Source organism: Hevea brasiliensis, chromosome 3 (genome assembly GCF_030052815.1).
Source record: "Hevea brasiliensis isolate MT/VB/25A 57/8 chromosome 3, ASM3005281v1, whole genome shotgun sequence".
NCBI lineage: Eukaryota > Viridiplantae > Streptophyta > Magnoliopsida > Malpighiales > Euphorbiaceae > Hevea > Hevea brasiliensis.
This window is the reverse complement of record NC_079495.1, coordinates 19,307,495-19,324,407: the sequence shown is the minus strand read 5'-3', so window position 1 is coordinate 19,324,407 and position 16,913 is coordinate 19,307,495. Positions and strand designations below refer to the sequence as shown.

The 16,913-nt window shown below is 31.9% G+C and overlaps 1 protein-coding gene and 1 non-coding gene across 2 annotated transcripts; one reads left to right on the top strand and one right to left on the bottom strand.

Moving 5' to 3' along the window:
• Positions 1-6,369: 6,369 nt before the first annotated feature.
• On the bottom strand, positions 6,370-6,476 carry LOC131179013 (small nucleolar RNA R71). Its single transcript, XR_009148020.1, has one exon. It is a non-coding gene; the product is annotated as a small nucleolar RNA R71 (small nucleolar RNA).
• A 6,113-nt stretch (positions 6,477-12,589) lies between these two features.
• Positions 12,590-13,269, top strand: LOC131178340 (proline-rich receptor-like protein kinase PERK2). Its single transcript, XM_058143298.1, has 2 exons — positions 12,590-13,084; positions 13,264-13,269. The coding sequence occupies exons 1-2, from the start codon at positions 12,590-12,592 to the stop codon at positions 13,267-13,269; spliced, it is 501 nt and encodes a 166-aa protein (XP_057999281.1).
• Positions 13,270-16,913: the final 3,644 nt, after the last annotated feature.

Below are 16,913 nucleotides of genomic sequence, written 5' to 3'. Positions count from 1 at the left end.
TCTTTTAATTCTATTATGCTTTGTCTTTCTTTTGATTAAAATATTATATATTTTAATTTTTAAAATTTTGTATGGACTAATATTATAATAATAAGTGTAATTGAAGGATTTCAAGATTTAAAAAACTTCTAATTGTATTTGGAAAGATAAATATTTTTTTTAAAATATAATTTTTAGAAATTTTTAAAAAATTTTAAAAATTTTCATTTTCTCACCCATTAAGTTAATAGGTTAACAAGATTTTCTCTTTAAAATCTCTAAATACTTTAAAAAATATTTCCTTCCTCTCAAAATACTAAAAAATTTAAAAATTTGAATACATGAAAAACATGATAAATTATTAAAAATAATTAAATTAAGAATTTTTGAAAAAATGACAACAGATAAAAGATAATTGTATTTTATGCTTTAAAAATTATTTAACGACAGAATGGACGTTTGAGAAATTAAGATTTCCACCTAACTTCTTTACTACAACAGAAACATTTAATTATACATTTTTTTTAGATATACAAAACTATTATACTTTAATTTCTTTTAATTATTATTTAATCTATATTATAATAAAATTAATGACTTAATTTTCATATTTTGAAAAATATATGAGTTAGCCTTTAACTTTTAATTTCGTTGTACACTTTCAACATTCCATCTGTGTTTCTTAACTTTTGTTTTTAATTATAAACGTTTTGGTCTCTAAGATTTTGCCATTATAAACATTTTCATCTCTAAATTTTTATTATTATTATTGATATTTTTATTTCTTATTGATCACTTTTTAAATACTTAATTAAAAGTAAATAAATTGATAAAAACGGACAGGTAATTAAATAGTTGATATAATTAAATATGAAGGATTAAATTATATATTTTAAAATATGAGAATTAAATAATTAATTTTAATATAATTGAAGGAATAAATAATCATATATATATATATATATATATATATATATATATATAGTGAAACAGAAGGGTTGTCACTAATTACGTTTAAATTTCCGCATTAGATCAATCTTCTCCGACTTTGATATCATGCAAAGAAAGTCTTCTAATCTCAAATTTTTGTAACTCGCTTTACATAATAATATATTTTTTATTTTTTATTAATAAATAATTTATTTATATATATAATTAAATATTATAATGCTAATAAAAAATATAAATATATTATTAAAATTATATTTAAAACTTATATTTCTAATCATAATTAATTTTTTAATAAATAAATTTATATTATATAATAATAAATTAAAATAAAAAATTAAAAAAAATAAAAAATCTTTGTGTAAAAGTCCGCCCCTGCCCAGCCCTACTTTTAGGGCTAATTATTAGATACACTCCGTGCACTAAAAAATAGTATTTACTCTCTCAAAGAAAAGTGAGTCATTACTACAATATGAAAAATGAATCTCACATGATTATGAGAGATAATATATATACACTAAGTACACCTAATAATTTCTCCACTAAACTCCAAAATTCCTATAAAACAAGAATAGAAGAGCCAATTGTCATTCATAAACAAAATTGCAATTCCATAAATGAACCAAACAACTTATCGGCCACACCCTTATATTTTATATCTGCCTTTAACGTAAAATAATGCTTGCAATGATTACGACATCTCAGGGTAAATAATTAAGCTTAGTTTCGTAATATTAATTATTTTAATAATTATCAATTATTTTAATAATTATTAATTATTTTATTAATTATTAATTATTAATTATTAATTATTAGTAATTAATTATTTATATAATTTTTAAATTAAAAATTTTTGATAAAAATTATTATTATTAAATGTAAAAATAGTGATATAATCTTATCAACCCTAATCAAAATACTCCATCAATTTCTAAAAGCTACTAGGGATAATTTTTAATAAACTACTCTCTCAATTTTTAAATATTAGTATAAACATTATATCACTAAGTAGTACAAATAAAAAAGATAAGATCAAAATATTAAATACTACCTTAAAAATTATTGTTAAACGATATGTAAAACAACATAGTGGACAAAAGTCTTGGTCATCAAATTCTAAATTACTCTTATATTTTAATTTCTAAAATTTAAAATTCATTTACATTTTAACTTTTAAATTATCAAGAAAATATTATATTTTTATTGATAATAATATAAAAAAAATAAGTAGGTATTAATTAGTATTGTGATTCACCCGTTTTCTTTTACTTTTTTCTGTCATGCTAATGAGAAAAGCTGTTTTGAAGTGATGGAGTTGCTCTCAATCCCTATTTTAATCGAAATATTAATGACCATCGAATGTTTTAGGCAGAATAAAGCCTCATGAAATTTTAAAATTTTGATTTTCTTACCATAGGTATTAATTGGATTTTAAATGTTTTTTAGTGATTAAGAATGGCCTGTATTTGAGAAATCAATCATTTTTATTAAAAGAATATAAACCAACTTTAATTAAAGTGAATACAGCTCTCCTAAACCTATTAGTTTAAGTTTCTTTACTTTTATTTTTTTAGTTTTATGATATTTTTATTTTATTTAAAATATATGAATTTCAATAACTAATTAAATTTAGTTATTTATTATTATAATACCAAATTATTGTAATTATTTTTATCAATCCTATTATTATTTTTATATTATTTATAATATTATTTTTTTAATATAATAAAAAATTAAATTAATTATGAAATATTTATATTATACTAATTTTATCCTAAATCTATTTAAACCCTAATTATTGTGATAATTGAGTTAAATAAATGTTAATTAGAATATAATGAATGTGTCATTTACATGTTTTCATAATTTTGATTTAGACCCTTTTTTAGTTTTTTTTATTTTTATTATATTTTTATATTTGTTTTAATGGAAATTTTTATTAATTTTAAGATTTATTAGTTTATTAATATAGAAATTTTTTTAAATTACATATAAAAAAAATTAAATCAGACATACATACAACAAATAAAGACAACATAAAACACATATAAAAAAATGCTAGTCAAACTATTTAAATACCTAAATGATAAGGCTTTAGCTTACACCATCTTTCTCAAATAGTCATCTTTATATTGCATATTGCCTTGCCTCAATGATCATTGTGGTTATATAAAATATCTTAGTGAAACACATAATTTTTTTTTTTAAATTTAATGATACTAAAATTATCCCTAAAGTTAAAGTTACATGATGTCAATATATATGTGTGTCTGTGAAACAGTCATAGGATCCCAAAGAACAAGAACATCTTTTTCTTATTCCAAACTATAATTAGAGCATAAAAAAAAAAAGTTGAGTTTTTGTATGAACAAGTGTTGAGTGCAGTAATATGGTCCATTTCTCTTCTACAAAAAGAATTTACATTTCATCATTAAAAAATGCATTTTTGAAAAGAACAATCACGAATATCTATAAGTTTAATTTTTTGTAAATCTCTAAAATGAATATAAAAGATACTTGGTAAATAAAAAAAATGATAAATTTTAACAACTGTCCCTGAACTTATATAGTTGTAACACTACAGTCCATCAAATTTAAAATGTAACATAAAATTCGTTAAACTTTCAATTTTTACACAATAAAATCTCTCTTACTTTCAATTAATGATTTTTCAATTAGAAACCGATGTGAATAGCTCTTGCATGGTGCTTAGTTAACATTTCTCTCTCCTTTCTTATGTCAAGTGTAAAATTATTCTCTTTACGCATGAAAAATTATTCTATCTATAAAGAGAAGAATGATTCAATTTACACATAGTTTAAGAGAGAAAAGAGAAATACAAACTAAGTTCTATGTTGGAACTGTCCAGGTCAGGGTATAACTGAAAAATCAGTAATTGGATGTTAGAGGAATTTTACTGTGCAAAATTTAAAAGTTGATGGGGTTTTATATTATATTTTTAAGTTAAGGGACTGTAATATTACAATTAGATAAGTTCAGAGACAGTTATCAAAATTTAACCAATAAAAAAAATTGAGTTTTTATCTAAGCACGTGCAAGAATGGGTTGAAGGGATTAGGTGAATTTTCACTAATAACTTAAAAAGAGGTAATTACATTTATACTTGCCACACAAAAATTTAGGGATTATTATGAATCCAACCCTAACTCTAAAAACCTATGTTACACTCATTTCATATAGGCATTTTAGGGTAGTTTTGCATCCATTTTGCCCTTATATTTTAGTATATTTTATGTTTTTAGCTTTATTTTAGCTTATTTGTTAACTTTAGATACTATATATTTGATTTTGTAATTTTGTTATTTTTTATAGGATTTTGTGGCAAATCGAGGATCAATGAGTGCATTAGGAAGTGATTTGAAGATATTTGGAATTCTTTAAGCATGAAGAAAAGTTGAAGAAATCAAGCTTTGAAAGAGCAAATTAGCCGAAATTTGCTTGACACTTTGCTTAAGATCCTGCTTAGGGTAAAGCGGCAGTGCTTAAGGTGCCGCACAAGTCAAGCATGAGCAGAAAAGTCTATTTTACTCTAAGTCTGCTGAGTTTCTGAAGGTCCGCTTAACCTTAAGCGACATGCACACTGAAGTCGAAATTTGCTAAGAAGCTGCTTAGGGTTAAGCCGAACCCTAAGCAGACTGCCCATAACGTGAATAATGATGCTGACTTGGATAATTTTACACCTCATTTCTTATCCACTCCTTGGCTCTTATTTACTTTTAAGGCAACTTTTTGGAACGATATAAATTCATCATTTCCTAGTTTTTGCCACAAGAGGAAAGGAAAAAGAAAAACAAAAAGGAAAGAAAATTTAAGAGCGAGAGAGGAGGAGACGCCATTTTTCCGGGAGGAGTCAGTATCAGCTTTTGGAGCTCGTAAACTAGAGTTTTCGGTTCTTCTACCTGGGTTTTTTCTATTTTAGTCCTCTTATCATGTTTTTCTTTACTTTTCCATCAATCATTCTTGTAAATACCATCATGAGTGAGTAAACTCTTTAGATTTCAGAGTTGGGAAATATGTTTTAGATTAATTTGTGAATTTAGACTGGGTATTTCCTTATTTTACATAAATATGAGTTTTGATTCCTTCCTTGTGTGCTTGATTTACTTGCCTAATGTTGGTACCCATTGGGTATTGTGTTAATCTTTGATTGAAGGACCGAAAGGTGAAAGTCATTGATAGATAATCAAGGATTGAAACTTAAAATCACCTAGATTTAGAAATAAACTAGGATTTTAAGAGGAATTAATAATTGGTTACAAAACTTAATGGGTTTTAAAGTAATCAAATAACATACGAAAGTAGGTTTGGTTATTTTAGAATACACTTTGGTTTGCTTGAAAAAGATATCAAAGGAATTTAGAATCAATTTCCTTCAAACTCAATTTTCCCTAAAAATTGGAATTCCCAAGACAAATCCCAATTAATTTATGTATAAATCCCCAACTCTGGAATCACTTTTAACATAATTAGACTTTGATTTGAATTACCCATTGTTAATTTAGTTTAATTACAAACTAGATCTAGAATTTATTTGTTTGCTCTTTACTCATTTCAATTAGATTAATCAATTTACCTTGCTCATTTACATTTACCATTTATTCATTAATCATTAGCTCAAATAATCGCTTCATTCATAGTTTGGTACTCAAACAGCAAATCCTCGTGGGAACGATACTTGATTTATCACTTTATTACTTGAGACAACCCGTATACTTGTGGATTCACCACATCAAGTTTTTGGCGCCATTGCCGGGGATTTGATTTTTGTTTGATATTGAACAATTGTTTGTTTGGTTAATTTGGGCACTTTATTTTATTTTCTTTTTTACCATTTTACTTTGAGGATTTGTTTATTTTGTTTTTCAGATGCTTTATTTTATGAGAAGGACAAAAAGTGAAGAAATCAATTTATTCTTTGATCCAGAAATAGAAAAGACAACGAAGGCTTTAAGAGCAGAATCTAAGAGGAGAAAAGCTGAAATTAAAGCTCAACAACAACAAGAAAGAGCACAAGAGCAAGAGCAATTACAAGAAGAAATGGCCAACAACAATAACAACCGCTCTGTGAAGGATCATGCCTATCCTAACATTGGGGATTTCATACCAAGTATCACAAGACCAAGAGTAGAAGCTAATAATTTTGAACTGAAGCCTGCACTCTGTCAAATGGTACAACAATCACAATTTGGAGGAAATCCAAGTGAAAGTCCACATGTGCATCTAGCACACTTTCTGGAGATCAGTGATATGTTGAAAATAAATGGAGTTTTTGATGATGCAATTTGACTCAGATTATTTCCTTTTTCTCTTAAGGACCGAGCTAGAGAGTGGTTACATTCTTTACCACCGGGTTCTATCACAACATGGGAAGAACTTTCTCAAGCATTTTTAGCTCAATATTTTCCACCAAGCAAGACAGCTAAACTAAGAAATGAGCTGACTTCTTTCAAACCTAGAGATGATGAGAGCTTGTATGAAGCATGGGAGAGGTACAAGGATTTGCAAAGGAGATGTCCACATCATGGGATTCCTAAGTGGATGCTTGTTCAACACTTTTACAATGGAGTTTCATCAGCTATTAGAAGTACAATTGATGCATCTTCGGGAGGTGATCTTATGGAAAATCAAGAAGAAGCTTTTTCTGCTCTTCAAAAAATTGCTTATAACAACTACCAATGGAGTTGTGAGAGGAATGAGATCAAGAAACCAGCTGGTATGTTTGAGCTTGATGCCATGAATATGATTAATGCTAAGTTTGATGCTTTGACAAGGAAGATGGACAAGCTAAGCATGAAAGTAGATTCTTCAGCTGGAGGTTCTAGTAATTCAGTAGAAGTTGGAGCTGCAAATGTCAATTGTGCAGCAGATTTTTTTGCACTTAATCAAGATTTTTCAAGTGAGCAAGTGAATTATGTGGGGAACTATAATCAAAGACCAGGTGGTAACTCATTTTCTGCAACTTATGATCCAGCATGGAGAAACCATCACAATTTCTCTTGGGGAGGTAGAAAAGGACAAAATCAAAATTTTCAGCAACCTTCTGGGTATCAACAACATCAGAATTTTTAGCAGAATAGAGGTCCTCCACCTGGAATTTCTAAACTTCAAAATGCACCTGCTCCACCTCTACCACAACAAGCACAACCAGACAAGACAGCTAGATTAGAAGCTATGATTGAGACTCTACTTGTGAGCCATCAAAGTCAACAAGAAATGATTTCTCAATTAGCATCTAAAGTGGATTAAATGGCAACACACAACAAGATGTTAGAGAATCAAATAGCTCAACAAGCTAACTCTTCAAATAACAAAGCATTTGGGAAGCTCCCTAGCCAGCCAGAAAATTCAAGGGAGCATTGCAAGGCTATTACATTGAGGAGTGGAAAAATATTAGAGAATGGAGATAAAAAGATTGAAGAGAAAATTAAAGAAGAGAAAACAGAGAAGGAGATGAACAAACTGAAGCTGAAGTTAGAATTGAAGCTGAGAAAGAAAATTCAGTGGAAGAAAAGGGAAGTAAGGAGAGGGAAAGCAAAGAGGAAGAACCTAAATATGTTGCACCTAAAGCCTACATGCCACCTTTACCATTCCCACAAAGGTTCCAGAAAGCAAAATTGGATAAACAATTTGGAAAGTTTTTACAAGTATTGAAGTCTTTGCATGTGACTATTCCTTTCACTGATGCCTTAGCACAAATGCCTTCATATGCTAAATTTTTGAAGGAAATTTTATCTAACAAGAAGAAATTAGAGGAATTTGAGACCGTAGCTCTCACAGAAGAAAGCAGTGCTATTTTGCAAAATAAGCTTCCACCCAAACTAAAAGATCCTGGAAGCTTTTCTATACCATGTCACATTGGGGATATCGGTATAGATAAGGCTTTATGTGATCTTGGAGCCAGTGTTAGTCTAATGCCATTGTCTATCTATGAGAAAGTGAAGATTGGAGAAATGAAGCCTACTACCATTTCACTACAGTTAGCAGATAGGTCTATTAAATTTCCAATTGGGGTAATTGAGAATGTTCCTCTGAAAGTTGGAAAATTTTTCATACCAGTGGATTTTGTGGCATTGGAGATGGAGGAGGATGTACACATTCCTATTATTCTTGGTAGACCTTTCCTTGCTACTGCTGGAGCTGTGATTGATGTTAAAAATGGGAGGCTTACATTAGAAGTTGGGGAAGAGAAAGTTGAATTTAATTTGTTTCAAGCAATGAAAAAGAAAGATGATTCAAATTCATGCTTGAGAATTGATGTGATAGATGAAGAGGTCAGAGAAGTGCTTAAAAAGCAACATCCTAAAGATCCCTTAGAAGCTTGTTTAGTTCATAACATCAAAAAAGGGGATGAGATTGAAGAAGCTGCAGAATATGCTACAATTTTGGAAGGAAATCCACCTTTGCCTATGGCTGATATTGAAAAGATTGGGGATTTGAAGCAAGATACAACTTCATCAAAGCTTGAAAAAAGTGAAGCACCGAATGTAGAGTTGAAACCTCTTCCAACAAATCTCAGGTATGCTTTTCTAGGTCAAAATTCTACATATCCTGTAATTGTTAGTGCTAAATTGAATGATTGTGAAGTTGAAAAATTATTAAGAGTTCTTAGAAAGCATAGAAGGATAATTGGTTATACCATTGATGATATTAAAGGAATACATCCTTCTGTGTGCATGCATAGAATTTTGTTGGAAAATAATCATAAAGCCTCTCGAGAGTCACAGAGGAGATTGAATCCAAATATGAAAGAGGTTGTGAAAAAGGAAATCTTGAAATTGCTTGATGCAGGTATCATTTACCCTGTTTCTGACAGCAATTGGGTAAGTCCAGTTCATGTTGTACCCAAGAAAGGGGGCATCACAGTAGTGAAAAATGAAAATGATGAACTAATACCTACAAGGACTGTAACTGGATGGAGAATGTGTATAGACTATAGGAAATTGAATAATGCAACTAGAAATGGCCATTTTCCATTACCATTTATAGATCAAATGCTTGAGAGACTAGCTCATCATTCTTATTTTTGCTATTTGGATGGCTATTCAGGGTTCTTTCAGATCCCTATTCACCCAGATGATCAGGATAAAACTACCTTCACATGTCCTTATGGTACCTTTGCATATCGAAGGATGCCATTTGGACTATGTAATGCCCCTGCTACATTTCAAAGATGTATGATGTCCATATTTTCTGACATGATTGAGGGTATTATGGAAGTGTTCATGGATGATTTTTCTGTGTATAGTAAATCTTTCGATGAATGCTTATCTAACTTATCTAAGGTTTTACAGAGTACAGAGATGTGAAGAGTTCAATTTAGTTTTGAATTGGGAAAAGTGCCATTTTATGGTACAAGAAGGGATTGTTTTGTGACATCTTGTGTCAAACAGGGGTATTGAGGTGGATAAAGCAAAGGTAGAAATTATTGAGAAAATGCCACCCCCAACATCCGTGAAGGGAGTGAGGAGTTTCTTGGGGCATGCTGGATTTTACAGGAGATTCATCAAGGATTTCTCTAAGATTTCTAAACCTCTTACCAATTTATTGAGTAAAGATGTGGAATTCTATTTTGATACTAATTGTATGAACGCTTTTTGCAGGATAAAGGAAGCTTTGATATCTGCTCCTATTATGCAGCCTCCCGATTGGTCATTACCTTTTGAGTTAAGGTGCGATGCTAGCGATTATGCCATTAGGGCTGTTTTGGGACAAAGGAGATATAAGAAGGTGTATGCAATATACTATGCAAGTAGAACCTTAGATGATGCTCAAATAAATTACTCTACTACAGAGAAAGAGTTTTTGGCAGTGGTATTTGCAGTAGATAAATTCAGGTCCTATCTTGTGGGGTCTAAGGTAATAGTGTACACGGATCATGCAGCTATCAAGTATCTCCTTCAGAAAAAAGAGGCCAAACCTAGATTGATAAGGTGGGTGCTACTCCTTCAAGAGTTTGACTTGGAAATTAAAGACAAGAAAGGAGTAGAAAATGTGGTAGCAGATCATCTGTCTAGATTGAGGCAAGAACAAGGAGATAATTTGGGAAAAGAGCCCCCAATAGATGATTATTTTCCTGATGAGCAACTGTTAGTAATCATGAATGCAAAAACCCCTTGGTATGCAGATTTTGTGAACTATCTACTGTGTGGAATCCTTCCACCTGACTTAACATGGCAGCAAAAGAAGAAATTTCTTTTTGATGTGAAGGATTATGATTGGGAAGAGCCATTTTTGTTCAAGAGATGTGGAGATGGGTTGATTAGAAGATGTTTAGCTGATGAGGAGATAGGAAATGTTATCAAAGACTGCCATTCTTCACTTTATGGGGGTCATATGAGTGTGACAAAGACTGCAGAAAAAGTTCTTCAAGCAGGGTTCTTTTGGCCACACATGTTTAAAGATGTGAGAAAGTTTGTAAATGCATGTGATAGGTGTCAAAGGATGGGTAATATCTCGAAGAGAGATGAAATGCCCCTCCAAAATATATTGAAGTGGAACTATTTGATGTGTGGGGCATTGATTTCATGGGACCTTTTCCATCATCCTTTGGACACAAATACATTTTAGTTGGAGTAGATTATGTGAGCAAATGGGTTGAAGCTATACCATCTCCAACTAATGATGTTAGAGTTGTGATTAAATTCCTTAAAAAGTTCATTTTTACAAGATTTGGAACTCCACGTGCCATTATAAGTGATGGAGGTTCTCATTTTTGCAACTATCAATTTGAAAGATTATTACAAAAATACGGAGTAAAGCATAAGGTTGCAACACCCTACCATCCACAAACTAGTGGTCAAGTGGAGATCTCAAATAGAGAGTTGAAAAGAATTCTTGAGAAAACAGTGAATAGTTCAAGGAGAGATTGGTCACTAAAGTTAGATGATGCTCTTTGGGCCTATAGAACAGCTTTTAAAACTCCTATTAGTACTACCCCATTTAGATTGGTTTATGGGAAAGCTTGTCATTTACCTTTGGAGTTGGAGCATAGAGCATATTGGGCCATAAGGACACTGAATTTTGACTTAAAAACTGCAGGAGAAAAAAGAATGCTGCAACTAAATGAACTTGAGGAACTTAGATTGGATGCTTATGAAAATGCCAAGCTTTACAAGGAAAGAACTAAGAGATGGCATGATAAACATATTAGGAGGAAAGAATTTCAGGAATGGGATGTTGTTCTCATATATAATTCTAGGTTAAGGTTATTTCCCGGAAAATTAAAGTCAAGATGGTCAGGGCCTTACACTGTTATAAAGGTATACCCCTATGGAGCTGTTGAGATAGGCAATGAAACCTCAGGGACTTTCAAAGTTAATGGGCAGAGATTAAAGCATTATATTGTTGGAGAACCCACACAAAAGGTTGTAGAGGTTTCATGGCTTGGTTCTCCAATCAGGGATATTTAGGTGATTTGGAGTGGAAGGTCAAGCTTAAGACCTTAAACAAGCGCTTCTTGGGAGGCAACCCAAGCGTATCCTTTTATAGTTTATTAATTCTCCATTTCATTTCATTTTTAGTTTTTACCCTCATTAAACTCAAAAGTGACATTTGTTTATCTTTTGTAGGTCATTCATGAAGATTGGGCAAATTAACATATGTAGCAAAAAGAAAGAATTGAAAGGGAGCAAGTATAAAGCAAAATTCTGCACTTTATCCAGTACCTGTGAATAGTAACACCTTTAAACTTGTGCTAAATTGTTGATATTGCAATCTACTTGATAGCACATGTTTAATTTTGTGTCTTGTGTAAATTCTGTGAAATACAACTTGAATGAGGATCAATTTTGATATTTAGGACTGATGTGAGCTTTATTAAAGTGCAAAAATAGTGTTTGTTAAGTTTTACCTTTTAGTGTATATATAGTTTTGTAACCTGTTAGAAATTTACATGTTTTTGTTTGAATTGCTGCTAGTTTTTGCAGTCTGCAGATTTTTGTTACTGTTCATGCTACTGTTCATGCTGCTTAAAAAGTAAATTTCTATGCCTTTTCTGCAATTTTTGAATGTCTAAAACTTGTCTCAAATGCTGCTGAAAATTTGCTTTTGGTATAAGTTTAGGAATGAGACCATTTCATTAAGTTTGCAAAAAGGTAATCACAATTGGTGCCTACTTTGAACTATGCTTGCAAAAAGCTAAATGAACATTTACAATGCTTGCTAAGTTTATGAGAGATAATGAGCTTAAATTTTTCAATTTTGTGGTATTAATGTGTATTTGGTAATTGCTGAGGTTCATGATAGCATTCCATAGCATTTGGACTGTTTTTGGTGAGTAAAATCACAATTTTTCCCAAAACCTGTCGAAACTTGCTGATGATGTTGCTTATTAAGCAGAGTCCTATGCAAATTATGCTTAACCCTATGCTTAACCCCATGCTTAACCCCAAGCATGGCCCAAATTATCAGATGTCTGTCCCACATTTTAAAAAGCCCAAAACTTTCGCCATTTTTATGAAGCCCTCGCCCAAACTCCCGATAAACCATAACTTTCATTCTACCGACTCCCTTCCCACACCATTTTTTCTAGCATTTTTAGGGAAGCTGAAGAGTTTATTCTCTTCATTAAATGGTGAGAACCAAGATGTGGTCCACCCACAAACCCAAACCCAGAAGATTTTGACACTCTGTCAAATCGAAAATGGGTACTCCATCTTCTCTACCCACAAACCCTAACCCCAGTCCCAGTCCGCCGCTACCTCAATCACCACCACCGCAAACGCCGCCGCTACCTCAATCACCACCACCTCAATCACCACCACTACCCCAAGGCCAAACACCAACTCTCATTCCGCCGACCCCCCTCTCGCCACAAACTGAGCCACAAAATGAAACACCCATTTTCGAAACTCAGTTCCCAGAACCAATGCCTGAACCTGCGCCAACTCAAACGAAATCTAAAGGTAAAACTAAAAAGGCTGCAGGTAGACCCAAGAAAACCACTGTCGAAAAAAGAAAAGGAGCGCCCTCTGTTCCTTTGGACTTAAACTCTCCACCTCAACCTTCCTCTGAACCAGTCAGCAAAAGAACTAGGTCCTCCTCGCAAATTCCACCACCAGCGGTCCAAACCCCTGTATCTCAGTCACCCTTAAACTCTCCAGCAGCACCTGCGTCATCTGCCAATGATATAGAGGAGGTACTTTCTCCATTACCTTGGGCTTTTAAAGACATGGATATGAAAAATGCTTATGACAGTTTAGCTTCTAAACCTATTTTGGCAAACAAATATATGGATGAGCAGATTTTAAAAGAATTAGGCATTTATGACTCTGTATTTGCCTATTTAGATGCTGTCAACTGGACTAAATTTGCTAGGATTAGGGAACCAGTGTACAAGGATTTGACCTTGGAATTTTTGAGTTCCTTAAGGCTGAATTTCAAACCAACAGTACCTGAGCATAAGGATGTGATCTATTTTCGATGTGCTGGCATTGATAGGGAGTTAGACATGGATGCTATGAATGCAATTTTTGGTTTTCAGGGTTCGGGCTATAAAAATATTGAGTGGCAACAAACTATCTATGACCCTGTTCAATTCTGGAAAGACATTGCACCTTTTGGGGGTTATTATAGACAGAGGACTGCAAAAGCCTCTAGGATAGTTGATCATGTGTTGAAATACCTCCATAGATTCATCTCTTACACTGTTTTAGGAAGGGGACACAGTAACAGCATTGTGGGTGCTGGAGATTTATTTTTCTTGTGGTGCATGAAGGAGAGAAAACAAGTGAGCACAGCCCATTTCCTAGCTACTCATTGGCACCAAATTGTCACAAAGCATACCAAAGGTAGTATAGTCTTTGGAGGATATATAACTGCCATAACCAATTCATTAGCTTTGATGCTAGTCTCAGATAAGCTCTTGATTATCCAGTGAATCATATATAGACAGCACAATGTTGCTACACATGGATGTTTGTGAGAAAGTAGGACATACCTATGCTCTGTTACGGTAGCATCCTGAAGCCAGTGGTGCTGCAGACCCAACTACCTTTGCACCAGCAGAACCCCAAACAACCACTGCCCCGCAGTTTTCAGCAGATATTTTGTCCCTCTTAAAATCCTTGGAATCCAAAATAGCAAGTTTCACTGTCCAACCATCTGTTCCCTCACCTGACACCACAGATATCCTTGCTACCTTGAAGAGCTTAGAAGTCAAAATTGATACCATAGGTCAGCAGCAGGTCAACCAAAAGAAGTTGCTAGAAAAGAAACTTAAAAGAGATTTTCATCTCTTAAAAGAAATGTAAGCGACAACAACTTCAAATGTTGGAGCTCTACAACAAATTGGCCCAATCTTATAACAATTTATATCATTGGGGCCAAGACATGCTTCAAGAAATGAAAGACCTCATAGAAAATTTGAAAAATGCTTCTGAAGCTTCAGATCACAATGAACCAACTGCAAGACACAAGCGGACTCGATGCGAGAACAAAGCCTTGTGATGGAGCTTGAACAAGAGCGATAGTTTAGTACTAGTTTTAGTTTTTCAATTCAGTTTCTGTGTTAGGTTTATTTTGTAATCTGTTTATTTTAATTTTCAAACTTTAGTAATAGTTGTAATACTTTGGTAATTAGTTTTTATAATTATCTTTACACTTCTTTCCTTTAGTTTACTTTATTTTATTTTATCTTCTGATATGGATATAGTTATTCTATGAATGCTTTTTGGTTTAATTCTTGATTTAGCTGTTAGATCTTATTTCTTTACACTTTTTCATCTTCTTGCACATTATTTTTGCACTTTATCTTTTCTTCAATCCTAATTTTGCTGACATTGATGAGTTGCACAATTTTCTTTGAGCCGCATATGTTTCACATCATTTGGAGGTAACAGTTTACCCTTTTACTATTTATGCTTATGGTATGTTGCCAGTGCTTATGCCAATGCTTATGCTTTCGCTTTACCCTACGCAACAGGTTAAGCAACATCTTAAGCAGTGTAAATTCATACATTTGGGATACCTTTCCACATTTTTCTCTCTAAAGCTTCATTGTTAATATCATTTTGAGCTAATTTTGAAATACTTGAGCTTATATTGATTTAATCCCCAATTGTATATATTTCATTAATTGATTAGTTCACACAATTTTGCCCATCTTTGCATTCATTTTAGACATTGAGGATAATATTTCATTTGAGTTTGGGGGTGAGGGCAAAATTTTTGCAAAATTTAAAAAAAAAATTCTTTAAAATTTTCATTCATTCATTTATTGCATTTCATTCATCCATATATAGATAATCCATACACTTATACATATACCACACACATGTCTATACTCATATACATACATTTGCATATAGTTTTCATATAGATTACACTTAGTTTTAATTTGATTTATGCATTCATTTTAGGATCATGCATATCATAAAAATAATTTTTTACCTTGTCCTTAGAGGATTGAGAGTTGCTTTGAAGAGCAATTGAGCTTACTTTTAGAAGGGTTTGATGGATTGAAAGTTCTAGATAGGTGCAAAGTTATTAGATTCTTGCTTTAGTTTATATCTTCTTAGCCAAGGGCCACCCAATCAATTGCATTGACTTTGAGTGCCTAGAGAAAACTCTAGGGTGAGAAGTAGCTAATTGATGTCTCACCAATCCTAGAACAATCTTTCTAATCCTTTCAAGGCGAAATCATAGCATACACTTGAAAAAAAAATGATCTAGGCATTCTTTGAATTTTAAACTCATATTTTAGCCTTAGCCAACCTCACTTTAAAATTTCCCCTTGAAACCAATTTGAGCCTACATTTATCCCTCTTATTTCTTTGGAACCCACATTAATGCCTAGTCATAAACCCAAACACTTACCTACCCTCCATGAGAATAATTCTTTGAGTGATAGATACACTTATAATAATAATAATAATAATAATAATAATAATAATAATAATAATAATAATAATAATTAGTTGGGAGAAGTGATTCAAAGTAAAAAAAAAAAAAAAAAAAAAAAAAAAAAAAAACTAGCAAATTCAATTATGGTATGTAATTCACCACCCAAGTACACAAAGAAATGAGTTTGGGGGTGAATTGAAAGGGACAATTATAATTCAAAGTCAATGTTATTTATGTAGTCATTGGTGAATAGTTGTAAAGTTCCTTCTCCCAAATGATTCAAAAAAAAAAAAATTTGTGTCTTGATCTTTTAATAATTTGATTATTCTCATATTTTGTTACCTTTATCCTTTTTTTGTTAGCCACATTATCACCCTCTTAGCCCCATTACAACCCTTGAAAGTCCTTTTGATCTTTTGATGGTGTTTTGCTACATTAGTGGAGATTGGAATAGGAGAATTGCCTATGGGATTGTGATATCACTAATACATTCATTTACTTCCATCATTATTTGAGACACTCTAGTTTATGGATTACCCTATAGTCTATTTAGGCATGATTATTCTTTATGATTGATTGATTTGGGCTTGATGATATGGATAATTGACCCAAGGCTAAGCGGTGATAACTTTGGTAAGGATTGAATTCTTTGCATCTTGAAAGTGGGTATATGGTTTGTTGGTGGCTAAAAGTAAGTTTGAGAGTTTGGATAAGTAATTTTCATAAATTTAAGGTAAGGTACCCCAAATTACATTAATTGTTTTTAATTTGCTTAAGGACAAGCAAAGATTTGAGTTTGGGGGAATTTGTTACACTCATTTCATATAGGCATTTTAGGGTAGTTTTGCATCCATTTTGCCCTTATATTTTAGTATATTTTATGTTTTTAGCTTTATTTTAGCTTATTTGTTAACTTTAGATACTTTATATTTGATTTTTGTAATTTTGTTATTTTTGATAGGATTTTGTGGCAAATCGAGGATCAATGAGTGCATTAGGAAGTGATTTGAAGAAATTTGGAATTCTTTAAGCATGGAGAAAAGTTGAAGAAATCAAGTTTTAAAAGAGCAAGTTAGCCGAAATTTGCTTGACACTTTGCTTAAGATCCTGCTTAGGGTAAAGCG